The sequence below is a fragment of the Elephantulus edwardii genome, unplaced genomic scaffold (assembly GCF_000299155.1).
Source record: "Elephantulus edwardii isolate Elephantulus edwardi_28Jun2011 unplaced genomic scaffold, EleEdw1.0 scaffold00446, whole genome shotgun sequence".
Taxonomy (NCBI): Eukaryota; Metazoa; Chordata; class Mammalia; order Macroscelidea; family Macroscelididae; genus Elephantulus; species Elephantulus edwardii.
In genome coordinates this window covers 665933-678322 of record NW_006400196.1, presented here as the reverse complement: position 1 = coordinate 678322, position 12390 = coordinate 665933, and the positions used below count along the sequence as shown (strand labels likewise).

At 37.7% G+C, this 12390-nt stretch overlaps 1 protein-coding gene across 1 annotated transcript in view; it reads left to right on the top strand.

Moving 5' to 3' along the window:
• LOC102872164 (protein FAM210A-like) overlaps positions 1-10229 on the top strand; it is a 56097-nt gene extending 45868 nt beyond the window's left edge. The window contains exon 3 of the mRNA XM_006902752.1: positions 9996-10229. Coding sequence (XP_006902814.1) covers positions 9996-10229 — 234 coding nt within the window. The remainder of the gene's footprint in view (positions 1-9995) is intronic.
• Positions 10230-12390: the final 2161 nt, after the last annotated feature.

Here is a 12390-nt window from a genome sequence, read left to right as displayed (position 1 = left end):
TCACCAATGCCTAGTATGTCAATATTTATGCGTTCCATTTCTTCCTTAACAATATCTAATTTTCCTACATTCATGGTTCTCACATTCCATGTCCCAATCTCCAGTGTCTGCTTACAACTGTTCCTCTTCCTTTGTATTTCCATGCTTGAAAACTCAACCTCCTTTGCCATTTCTGTTATCTTTGATACTGTAAATCTTTATGGAGGAGACCACCCATGCCTGGTAGATTCAAACTGCAAATGTCAAGGTTAGCAGCCTTACACAGTTATTTTAGAGATATTAGACTCTTAAAATACATGGTTTCTGCACAGTCATGTTTGATGTAGTACTATTTATAATAGCAAAGAGTTGGAGAAAACTCAGGTGTCCATCAGTAAACAAATGGCTAAAGAAACTGGTTCTTTTCCTTAAAGCCTGATCAAGAATTTGTGAAATACTGTACAGCATGGACAAATCTAGAACAAGCTATGCTGAATGATACAAGTCTGTCACAAAACTACAGTTTTGGTGTAAGAGCTTTATTATAAAAAGCTGAGCAAAGATTTGCACACATAGATATAATCTGTCTTGTAGACATAACAAAGAGGGAAAGGAGAAAGTAATAGATTAGTTGAATGAGGGGAAAGGCAATATACAAGATTGATTTGACATTATTATTACTTACATTCATCTACACAATAGAGAGCTCTGGTGGCTTAGTGGTAAAGAATCAAGCTGCCGGTCTAAAGCACATCGATCCACTTGCTTCTCCACAGGTTATGGATGGCAGCCTTTGCCTTTATAATTTACTGCCTCTGAAAACCCGCTTGATGGTCACCTCTTATTGGATGATGGTACATAACAACAGCAACAGTCTACGTTAATTAATTGTAGTTAATATTGTAAAGCATGTCAACAAATGATTGAGAAATATGATCTATAAGTTTTCAACTAAAAATAGTTAAATGAAGTATGATTCCAGAAAATGTTCTTCTAGTCTGCATATTATCATTTCATTCTATTAATGTCAAAATTACTCCTTTTTTTAATGTCACCTGTTTTATTTACTTTCTTTTGCTGCTTTTGCTTCTGTGGTTGTAATATAGTCCATCGTTAACGGCTAGATCTTGTAGTCATGTGACTGTGATGTCTTCTATGGCTGTCATGTGTTTGTTCTCATATTTTAAAGTTCTTATTCCATTTTAAATTTGGGTTTTTTATATCATGAGACATGTATCCTCTTTGATTATTTTTCTTATGTTGTTGTTACTGTCATTAGGTGCCACTGAGATGACCATGACTCATGGTCACCCAGTGAATAACAGATCTGAAACTTGCCATATCCATCACCATCTTCACCATCTCCGCTACACTCAAACCCATTGTTATAGTCACTGTATCAATCCATCTTATTGAAGATTGTCTTCTGTCTCAGTTATCCTCCACCTTTCCAAGCAGTGTCCCTTCTAACAGTGTGCCCAAAGTATATGAAATGAAGTTTCAAAATTCTTACCTCTTAGAAGCTTTTCTTAGTACAGTTTTCTTTTAAGTTTTTTTTAGTACTGTTTATAGAAGACATTGTTCTTTCCCTATTGGGTGGATTTTTCCTGTCAACTTGCCAATGTATACAAGACATGATTTCACTACCCTTTCCCCTAAGGAACACTTTGGTTGCACTTGCTCCAATACAGACATGTTTGTTCTTTTTGTGGTTCATGGGATATTTAGTAGTACTCTTCTCTAACACAATTCAAAGATATCAGTTCTTTTTCTATCATCCCCATTCATTGTTCAAATTTCAGATGCATAATAAGCAATGAAAATACCATGGCTTAGGGAGCTCTGGTGGCCTAGTGGTAAGGAGCTGCAACTACAGTCCCAGAGGCACATGATTCAAATCCACCAGACGCTCTGCCGGGGAAGGAGGGACAATCTCCTCCTGTACCAGTCAGATCTGATTTGACGGTACACTCACACAAAAATAATAAAATTGAAAAAAAAAAAAGAAAATACCATGGCTTAGATGAGGTCCACCTAAGTCTTTAAACTGACACACTTGCTCTTTAGCACTTTGGGAAGTTCCCTGACAGATTTTCCCAATGCAACACATTTTTTCATTTTTTGACTGCCACTCCCATGAGTGCTGGTTGTAGATCCCAGTGAAATTAAATCCTTGCAAACTTTGATCTTTCCTCTGTCATTAATTTGCTTACCAATGGGAGGATTTTTGTTTTCTTGCTTTTGTGGTGTATCCATATTGAAGGCTGTAATCTTTGTTTTTGTTCAGTAAAGACTTCAAAAATCTTCACTTTCTGCATGCAAAATTATATCTGTGTTCTTGTTGTTTTGCTGTTGTGTGCCGTCGAGTCACCTGTGATTCATAGTGACCCTATGTATAGCAGCTCTAAACCCTGCTCTCTCTTGTGCCAATCTCACTGTTTCTGACACACCTACCCTCATTACTCCAGTAACTGAATGAATCCACCTCATAGAGAATCTTTCTCTCCTGCACTGTCCCACCACCCTCCCAAGCATGACTTCGTTCTACAAGGACTGGTCCCTCCTTGCAACATGTCCAAAGTATGTCACACAAAGCTTCAGAATTGTTGCCCACAAGGAGCAGCCTGGTTTAACCCTTTCTAGGATGAACTTGTTCATTTTCTTAGAGTCTGTGGTATGTATATTCAGTACTCCAATGCCACAGCTCAAAGGCATCAGTTCTCCTTCTATCCTCCCTAGTCATTGCCAATCTGACACATAGCAAGTGATTGCTAAGACCATGGGCTGTATCGAGTGCACCTTAGTCTCCAGAGTGACAGACATCGTTGCTCTTCAGTACTTTGGAGAGGTCCCTAACAGCAGACTTTCCCATCACAAAATGTCTTTTAATTTCCTGGCTGCTGGTGCCAAGAATGTTGACTGTGACACCAAGCAAACTAAAGCTGTGAACAATCTCAATCTCTTCACCATCCATCCTGATGCTCTCAATTGGTCCAGTGGTGAGAATCTTTGTCTTCTTGATATTGAGCCTCAATCTATATTGAAGGCTGCAGTCCTTGACCCTCTGCAGCAAGCGCTTCAGGTCCTCCTCAGTTTCAGCAAGCAAGGTTGTGTCATCTGCATAATGTAGATTGCTGATGGATCTTCCACCAATCCTGATGCCACACTTCACCTCATACAGCCCAGCCTCCCGGATAATTTGTTCTGCATACAGGTTGAAAAGGTATGGAGATAGGACACATCCCTGGCTTACACCCTTCGCAAATTTGAACCATGCAGTGTTTCCTTACTCTGTTCTGATGACTGCCTGCTGGTCCAAGTGTAGGTTTCACATTAGCACAATTAAGTGTTCTGGGATTCCCATTCTTCTCAAAGTCAGCCGCAGTTTGTTGTGATCCACAGAGTCAAACACCTTTGCATAATCCATAAAACACAGATAGACATTCCTCTGATATTCCCTCCTTTCAGCCAAGATCCATCTAACATTAGCTACAGTTATATCCCTCGTACCATGACCCCTTCTAAACCGAGCCTGCACTTCTGGCAGTTCTCTGTTGATGTGCTGTTCCAGTTGTTTTTGGAAAATCTTCAGCAGAATCTTGCTTGCGTGTGATATCAGTGATATTGTTCTATAATTTCCACACTCTGTTGGGTCACCTTTCTTTGGAATGGGAACAAATATAGATCTCTATCAGTCAGTTGGCCAAGTGTTGTCCTCCAGATTCCTTGACACAACTTGGTAAGCACTTCTAGGGCAGCATCTGTTAGTTGAAATAAGTCATTTGGTATACCATCAATTCCTGGGGCCTTATTTTTTGCCAGTTCCTTCAAAGAAGCTTGACCTTCTTCCTTCATCACCATAGGCTCTTACTCATATGTTGTTTCATGAAATTCTTCTGTGTCTTCCAGTTCCTTTCGATACAGTCACTCAGTATATTCTTTCCATCTTCTTTTAATACTTCCTGGACCATTTAATATTCTGCCCAAAGCATCTTAAGTATAGCAGCTCGAGGTTTGAATTTGTTCTTCAGTTCCTTGAGTTTAAGAAATGCTGAGCAAGTTCAGCCCTTTTGATTTTCTGACTCCAGTTCCTTGCACATTTCATTGTAATATTTTACTTTGTCTTCCTGCGCTGCCTTTTGAAATCTTCAGTTCAGCTCTTTAGTATCTTGAATTCTTTCCTGTGCTTTGGCTTCTCGGCGCTCTAGGACAATATTCAGAGTCTCTTCTGACGTCCATTTTGGCACTCTTCCAAGATGATACTCTTGATATCCTCCCTCAACTCATCTGATCTTCACTCGTTGGTGTTTAAACAGGCCTCATACCTGTTCCTGAGATGGTTCTTAAATTCAGGTGGGATAGACTCAAAGTCATATTTTGATTTCCGTGGATATCTGCATTAATATAGGTTATTGATAAGTCTTCCTCCAGTGCTTATTCCACATTTTTTCTTCATATAGTTCAGTTTCTCAAATGATTTGTTCAACATACAGATTGAATAGGTATGGAGGAAGAATATAACCCTGACCCACACCTTTTCTGATTTTAGACCAAGCAGATTTCATATAAGCACAATTAAGTGTTCTGGGGTTCACATTCTTCTCAGTGTTAGCTATAATTTGCTGTGATCCACACGGTCAAATGCTTTTGCATAGTCAATAAAATACAAGTAAACACCTGGTATGCTCTACTTTCAGCCAAGATCTGACATGAGCAGTGATATCCCTTGTTCCATGTCCTCTTCTGAATCAGCTTGATTTTTTGGAAATTCTCTGTTGATGAACTGTTCTAATTGTTTTTTCATAATCTTCTGAAAGATTTTAATTGATATCATGTTTGATATGATATTGTTTGATATTTTTCACTCTTACTAGATCACCATTTTTTGAGAATGAAAACAACATCTTAACAAATGAATGAAAACAAATATCTTAACATTTACTTGGCCAGGTTTAGCTGTCTTCCAAATTTCTTAGCATAGACTAGTAAACTTGTCTAGGGCTATATTTGTTATTGCAACATGTCTTCAATTCCTGAGACCTTATGGTATTTTTTGTTTGGAGGGGTTTTTGATGCCTTATGTTTTGCCAGCCCTTTCAGTGTAGCTTGAACTTCTTCCCTTTTACCATTGTTTCTTGATCATACACTGCTTCCTGTAAAGGTTCAATATTAATTTTTGTTTTGTTTTGTTTTTCTGATTGTAAAAAAGTCTTCAACTGTTATTGTAGACCTGTCTGTTTCCTTCTCTTCAGTTCTGTCAGTATTTGCTTTGTATACTTGGTGACCCTGAGGCTAGATAAATATATATTGGTAATTATTGTATCTTTCTGATTAGTGGATCTTTTCATCATTACAAAGTTGTAGATACTTTGTCTCTTATAATAAATTTTGATGTAAAGTCTACTGTTTTTCCTTCTCATTTCTTCTCTTTCTGAAATTTTCATGTTTATTATATTTGTCTTGTTGATGGTATTCCACAGATCCCTCTGGTTTTGTTCCTCTTTTTCCGTCAAACTCTGTAATCTCAGTAATCTCAGTCACCCAATATTGAAGTTCATTGATTCTTTCTTCTCCAATTCACATCCGTTAATGCATCCCTCCAGTGACTGATTCATTACTATTACTGGTACTCATTTGGGGCCCAGGTCCTACGTTCTGTTCCCAGGATCAGCGCCCAGGGTCTCTGGAGCTCCAGCTCATGCTACTGCCCTAACATGTGCTGTTCTGACAGATAACACTCTGTCCTAGGACTCTGGACCATCTGGAGCCCTCTGTGCTGTAGAGGAACTTGGTTGCTTTACTTTGTGTACTGTGTGAACCTGGCTCGCCATGTCCAGGGATGCCAACCACAGCCACCTGAAGACAGCCTCACTGACATTGGATAAGCTGGTGGTAGTATGTATGTGTAGTGAACTTCCATTCTGCCACCAGCTGCCTGCTACTATTTTTTTTTTATTAATTTTAATGAAAGTTTACAGAGACTTAGAGTTTCCAATCATTCGTGGTTGCACTTTTCTCCTTGCCCACTCCCTCCCCCCCCCCATTCACTCTTCTCCTTAAAAAGTAAAAGTAAAACTCTTTAATTGTTATGCAGTCCCTCTACCCAAGTCCATGCCACTGTGCAGCCTTCATTCTGGACTCCTGTCATGATAATAATAGCAAATCATATATCCCTTTTAAACAGTTCTCTCCCTCATCTCTTTCAATGCAGTGTACATCATTCCTCCCCTCCTTCTCTGACTTCCCTCAACCCCAATGTCAGACCCGTTTAACAACAGTGGTCCTGTGCCATATTTGTCCTTTAGTGACTGAGATATTTCACTCAGCATAATGTCCTCCAAGATCATCCATTTTGCATAATATTTCATTAATTCCTTATTTTTCAATGCTGCATAGTATTCTACTGTGTGAATATACCAGGGCTTCTCTATCCGTTCATTTGTCAGTGGGCACTTGGGTTGTTTCCAGCTCTTTTGCTATTGTGAACAAAGCTGCAATAAACATGGGTGTGTATACCTGCTATTATTTTCTTGATTCATTGTTCTCTCTCTACTCCATACCATCCACTTGGTTCCAGAGTCTATCAGTTTCATCCGTGTTTGCTTGCTTCCTTCTAAGGAGAAAGGAGATTGTAGTCACTGATGCCACTATCCTATCACCCCTCCCAAAAGTGGCAGAGGCCTGAGGTTCTAAGAAAAAATATGTTGAAAATATTTGGAAACTAAAAACCACTTTGTTTTACTTTTATATATGAATACCTAGAATTACAGTTTGGGGTTTTTTTTGGGGGGGGGTAATTCTTTTTTTAAAAATTTATTATTAATTTCAATGAAAATTTACAGAAATTTTGGATTTCCATTCATTCATTGTTGCACTTTTCTCCCTTTCCAACCCTCCCCCAGTACACTACCCTCTTGGAAAAATTTAAAAAAAAATTATTTCATTGTTTTATAATCCCTCCCCCCACGTCCACTCCACTATGCAGCCTTCACTCTGGACTCCTGTCATGACAAAACTACCTAATCACATATCCCTTTTAAACAGTTTTCTTGCTCATCTGTTTCAATGCAGTATACATTATTGAACCCTTCTTTCTCAGTCTCCCTCCAACCCCGATGTCAGTCTTGTTTTACAACAGTGGCACCATGCAGTATTTGTCTTTTTGTGACTGAGATACTTCACTCAGCATAATGTCTTCCAGGGTCACCCATTTTGAATAATATTGCATGAGTTCCCTTGATTTTCAATGCAGCACAGTATTCCATTGTGTGGATATACTACAGCTTCTCTATCCGTTCATTTGTTGATGGGCTCTTAGGTTGTTTCCAACTCCTTGCTGTTGTGAACAAAGCCACGATAAACATGGGTGTGCATATATCTGTTTCAGTGTCAGCTGTGGTCTCTTTGGTCTCTTCCATCCAGTAGTGGAATTGCTGGGTCAAATGGTATCTCTATTTGTAACTTTTTGAGAAAGCGCCATTCCACATTCCACAGTGATTGCACCATTTTACACTTCCACCAACAGTGAGTAAGGGTTCCAGTTTCTCCACAACCTCACCAGCATTTGTTGCTTGCTCTTCTGTTAAATTTTGCAATTCTGACTGGGGTGAGATGATATCTCATAGTTGTTTTGATAGAATTACAGTTTTATAGTCATAATTAGAGGGAATAGTTGTTTTATTCTGTCAGCTTCATTCAAATCCTGTAACTCTGGAAAAATTTCCTCTTACTAAACAGAAGCTTTGTGAAAAATAATATATTCAACCTTTGTAAATAAATTTTTTAAAAAGTTTAGCTAACAATTTGTTATCAACAGCAAAATTTAGTAAGTACATAAATTACCCAGTTTTTTATTATAATGGACATAATTTAATCTTATTAAATCAGACTATGTTAATGTTGATTTAACCCATTTTTCTAATTATAGTTGCTCTTTATTCCATTTTGTAGCTCTCACTGCCTTAATTAGTAGATTTTTTTATAATGAGCACCTAGGAATTAAATCATGTCTGCATCTTTGTGTTTCTTTCTGCTTGGTATTTGCTACTATAGTGGTTTTTAAAACAAAATGCTCAGAGTTTAATACTATAGTACTCATTGCCATCAAGTCAGAATCAACTCACAGCTGATCCTCCAGTGGGTTTTCTGGAAGCTGTAAATGGCATAGGAGGAGATTGTCATTCTTCCTCCCTTAAAGCTATTGTATTCAGACTGTCAGAAGCTATTAGATTCAAAACACCTCTAGGGTTAGCTAGAGTTAGCAGCCAACTCCCTCAGAATATAGTGGATCTGTTTTGCTTTATTCTTTTTGATCAATTCATCTGCTTTTTAATTTTTCGTTAAGTTTCTGATTATCGTTTAGCCAGTGAATGTCTGCATTATACTATTTTACCACTTTTTTAATTCATATAAGTTTCTCACACACAGGGCTGATTATAAAACTAGTGAGCATAGGCCTGGATAAGTGAGAGGAATGTCACTGAACTCAGTTGAGAAGTAAAGTGACCTTTGTCCATGTCCTGCCTTGTGCTAATTGAAGAACTGTGTTTCTAATTTTTCTTCTTTTAGAGGGGAGGGTCAATCTTTTTTTTTTATACTAGTTTATTTACAAAATTCATATACACTGTCTTTTCCAGACCCTTTCTATTTCCCTCACCCCCTACCCATCAAATTGTACAACCCCATGATTAATCACCTCTCCCTCGCTGCACATCCTCATCCCTCTGCTGCCACTCACCCCTTTGGATCTTCATCAGAAACAGAAGAAATTAAATCGATAATATCAGAATACTACAAAAAGCTATACTCTGATAAATTTGAAAACCTAGAGGAAATAGACAAATTCCTTGAAATGCATCCCCTAACCAAATCGACAAGCACAGATATAGAACACTTGAACAGACCCATCACAAAAGAAGACATTGAAAAAGTCATAAAAAGACTTCCCCATATGAAAAGTCCTGGATCAGATGGCTTCACAGCTGAATTCTACCAAACATTCAGAGAGGATCTATCACCAATTCTACTTAAATTATTTCAGAAAATTGAAAAAGAGGGAACACTTCCAGAGTCATTCTATGAAGCAAACATAACTCTAATACCAAAACCAGGCAAAGATATTACCAAGAAAGAATACTACAGACCAGTATCTCTCATGAATATAGATGCAAACGTCCTTAACTAAATCCTAGCCAGTAGAATCCAAAAGCACATAAAAAAAAATCACCATGAGCAAGTGGGATTCATAACAGGTATGGTTCAACATAAGAAAAACAATCATTGTATTTCACTATATTGTTGTTGTTGTTGATTGCCTTAGCAACCCTATGAACAAAAGGCCTGAAGTCCCTGTACAACTATAGACATTTATCAAAGTTAATAGCATTTCCAGAGGCATGTTGTTTAGGAATTGGATGCAAGAACCATATGATCTTAGCAATTGATGCAAAAAAAAAAAAAGGCATTTGACAAAATACAGCATCTCTTCCTGATAAAGACACCCAGCAAAATTGGAATGGAAGGGAATTTTCTAATTTATCTCTTGACTATGAATATTGTCAGAGGGAAAAGCATTTAGGAGCGCATTAGGAGTGGAAACATCTTTCTTCCTGTCCAGCTCAACTCGTTGCCATGGAATCAGAACTGACCCATAGCTGACCCTCCAGCAGGTTTTCTGATGCAGAAAATAGCACAGAAGGAGAGTGCGCATCCTTCTTGCGTGAAGCAGCTGTTGGCCTCGAACCACCTGCCTTTTGAGTTGACCGAACTCTCCCCTCTTAATTACTGTTAGTGTTATTTAAGAACTTCAGTTTTGTTTGTTGTTACTTCTGCAGGTTTTGGTTGAGTTGTATATAAAAGAAATATCTCTTGCTAGGAAGAAGTGCCACATAGCTTGTTGCATTAGTGCTTATGAGACTATGATGCTGTTTTGAACTGTTTGGTTATTACCAGAATTTTAAATTCAGCTTGTTTTAAGTTCTTAATCAGATGTTGGTCTGTGTTTGCTTTTTCTGTAGATTGCAACTCCTGCCCGATACACTGTGACTTTGGGAGGAACATCCTTCACTGTGAAGTATTTACGAAGTCATGGCTACATGTCAACTCCTCCTCCAGTGAAGGAGTATCTACAGGACAGGATGGAAGAGACCAAGGAGCTTCTCACAGAGAAAATGGAAGAAACAAAAGACAGACTCACTGAAAAATTACAGGAAACCAAAGAAAAGGTTTCTTTTAAGAAAAAAGTGGAATAAGGTGCCTTTTGTATTAGTTCATAGAAAATTCATGCACTTGAACTCTTTGTGCAGTGGCACATCCTCCAGATGATCTTTGTGGCTTGTTGTCTAAATACACCTGTTAGTTAGTTTTGGTTAGTTGCCTAAATATACCAGTTCTCTGAGGGTTAAAGAACAATAATCCCTTTTTAAAGTTATTAGTGCTTGCTTCGGCAACATGTATACTAAAAATGGAACAATACAGAGAAGATAAGCATGGCCCCTGTGCAAGGATGACATGCAAATTCGTCAAGCATTGAAGTTACTAATACTAGGAAAATCAGTGCTTTTTAATAGGAAAGAATTTCACATCAATAGCAGCATTAACAGTGTTGAGAGTTCTTTTTCTTTTTAAGGTTCTTGAGAATCATGCATGCTTCATGTTCTGTTGCATCCTGTAATTTATGCAGATGAGGCAGGTGGCTCCATTTGATAAGCTGTTCATCTTTGCAAATATGTTACTAAGTCTTTAAATATATTCACTTCTAAGTGTGAAGACAAATACTCTCATCTAACTGCCTTTCTCTAAAAGCAATATGTAAGTTACAAACAAGTTATAGTTTAGGCTGTCTATGGAGAAAGTTGGATTAAAATGAAGACGTTCATGTAAATAAGGTATATTGGTTTTGTGTAAATGAAAAAGGTACGCCTTTAAAAATTATTATTGAAGCTTAGATGATAATTGCTGATTCAAAACATTTTAACCAAATATATGACCATAGTTATTTTTCCAAATTGGTGATAATCCCCCAGAACACAAAACTTTATTGTGTTTTTCACCTGAGCTTACAGAGGAAAGTAGAAGTAATTTTACCTTAGGTTTGTTGATGAAATGAAATACTCTTAAGCAGCAACTCAAGCTTGTAGTCTCAACTAGATAAAGGTTCAGGAGACTCGAAATGCTACCAGCATGTTGTAGATATTCCTTGCCCTCTTAGCCATTTCTACAGATCTTCCTCAGCCAGCGAGGAAGTGTTTCTGGCTTCAGAACTAATGTTGATTTCATTGTGAAGTACATTTTGAAAGCAGAGCTCCTTACTTTTCCCTAAGATTGAAATACCCATACCCTTGCCTGAGCATTTTACTTGAATTTTGGGCAACAAAACTATTAATTAAACTACCCAATTGGAAAGAAGCGCATTCACTGTCAGATATGAAGGTTATGGTCATACAGATGCATTTCTGTGGCACTTGTCTGTTTGCTTTGGCTTTGCCTTATTTCCACCCCTCTAATGGCTGTTTGGAAGAAGAAGGGTATCTTTTTAGATTGCATTCTCTTCTCGTAAGGAAAGAGAACATCACAGGCTGCCAAGGACGGTTCTGTCGGATCTCCACTGCTAAAGCAGGATTATTGAATCAAATGTGGAGTTGGCAGAATTTTGAAAATAGTTCAAAGGCCAAAAGTGTTTATGCTTTATTCACTCTGTGTTAAACAGAATTCTTTCAAAATAATTTCTATCTCAAGATGGGGAATCGAGTGATGCAGAAATGCTGGTCTTAGTACTAAAAGCTTTAAAAGGGGCATGTGTAATAAGTTGTTTGGAATATTAGATATTAGTAGTAGGCTGGTAGATTGTAGTACAGAGTATGTTGCCAAATAAATGATGAACAGTGAGATGTGATAAATTCACATGTCCCTTCTGTTGCTTACAAGGCACTGTGAGAAACAATAAGAAAGCTGCTGATATCTGCTGATAAGCTACTGAAAGAAGCCTGATATCTGTATCTGTATTTCAGTATGATTTAAGTAGATTAGATAATGGATGAAGAGAGTTGGCTTAGCCAAGTATTAATTGAAATTAAAAATGCTTTCGTTTGTTCAAAGATAATGACTAAATCAACCTTTAAAGTACCACACCTGTCACTGAAAACCCAATTTGCTTTGCTTTGTGAACTTAAATCACAATTTTAAAAGCAACTTTAAATAAAGCACCACATCAAAAAATACCTTTTACTGAGACTGTCTTTTGCTTACAAGATGCTCTTTACAGATTCCAACAAAAGAGAAAGAGAAAAAAAAAAGAGGAAGAGAAGTTATATATTGTGATTACGTTCCTTCCAGTTTTGGAAACAATAACATAGTGATTTAAAGATAACTTGATCACGATTGAGGTGGAGGCCCTCCAGCCTGGGACGATGG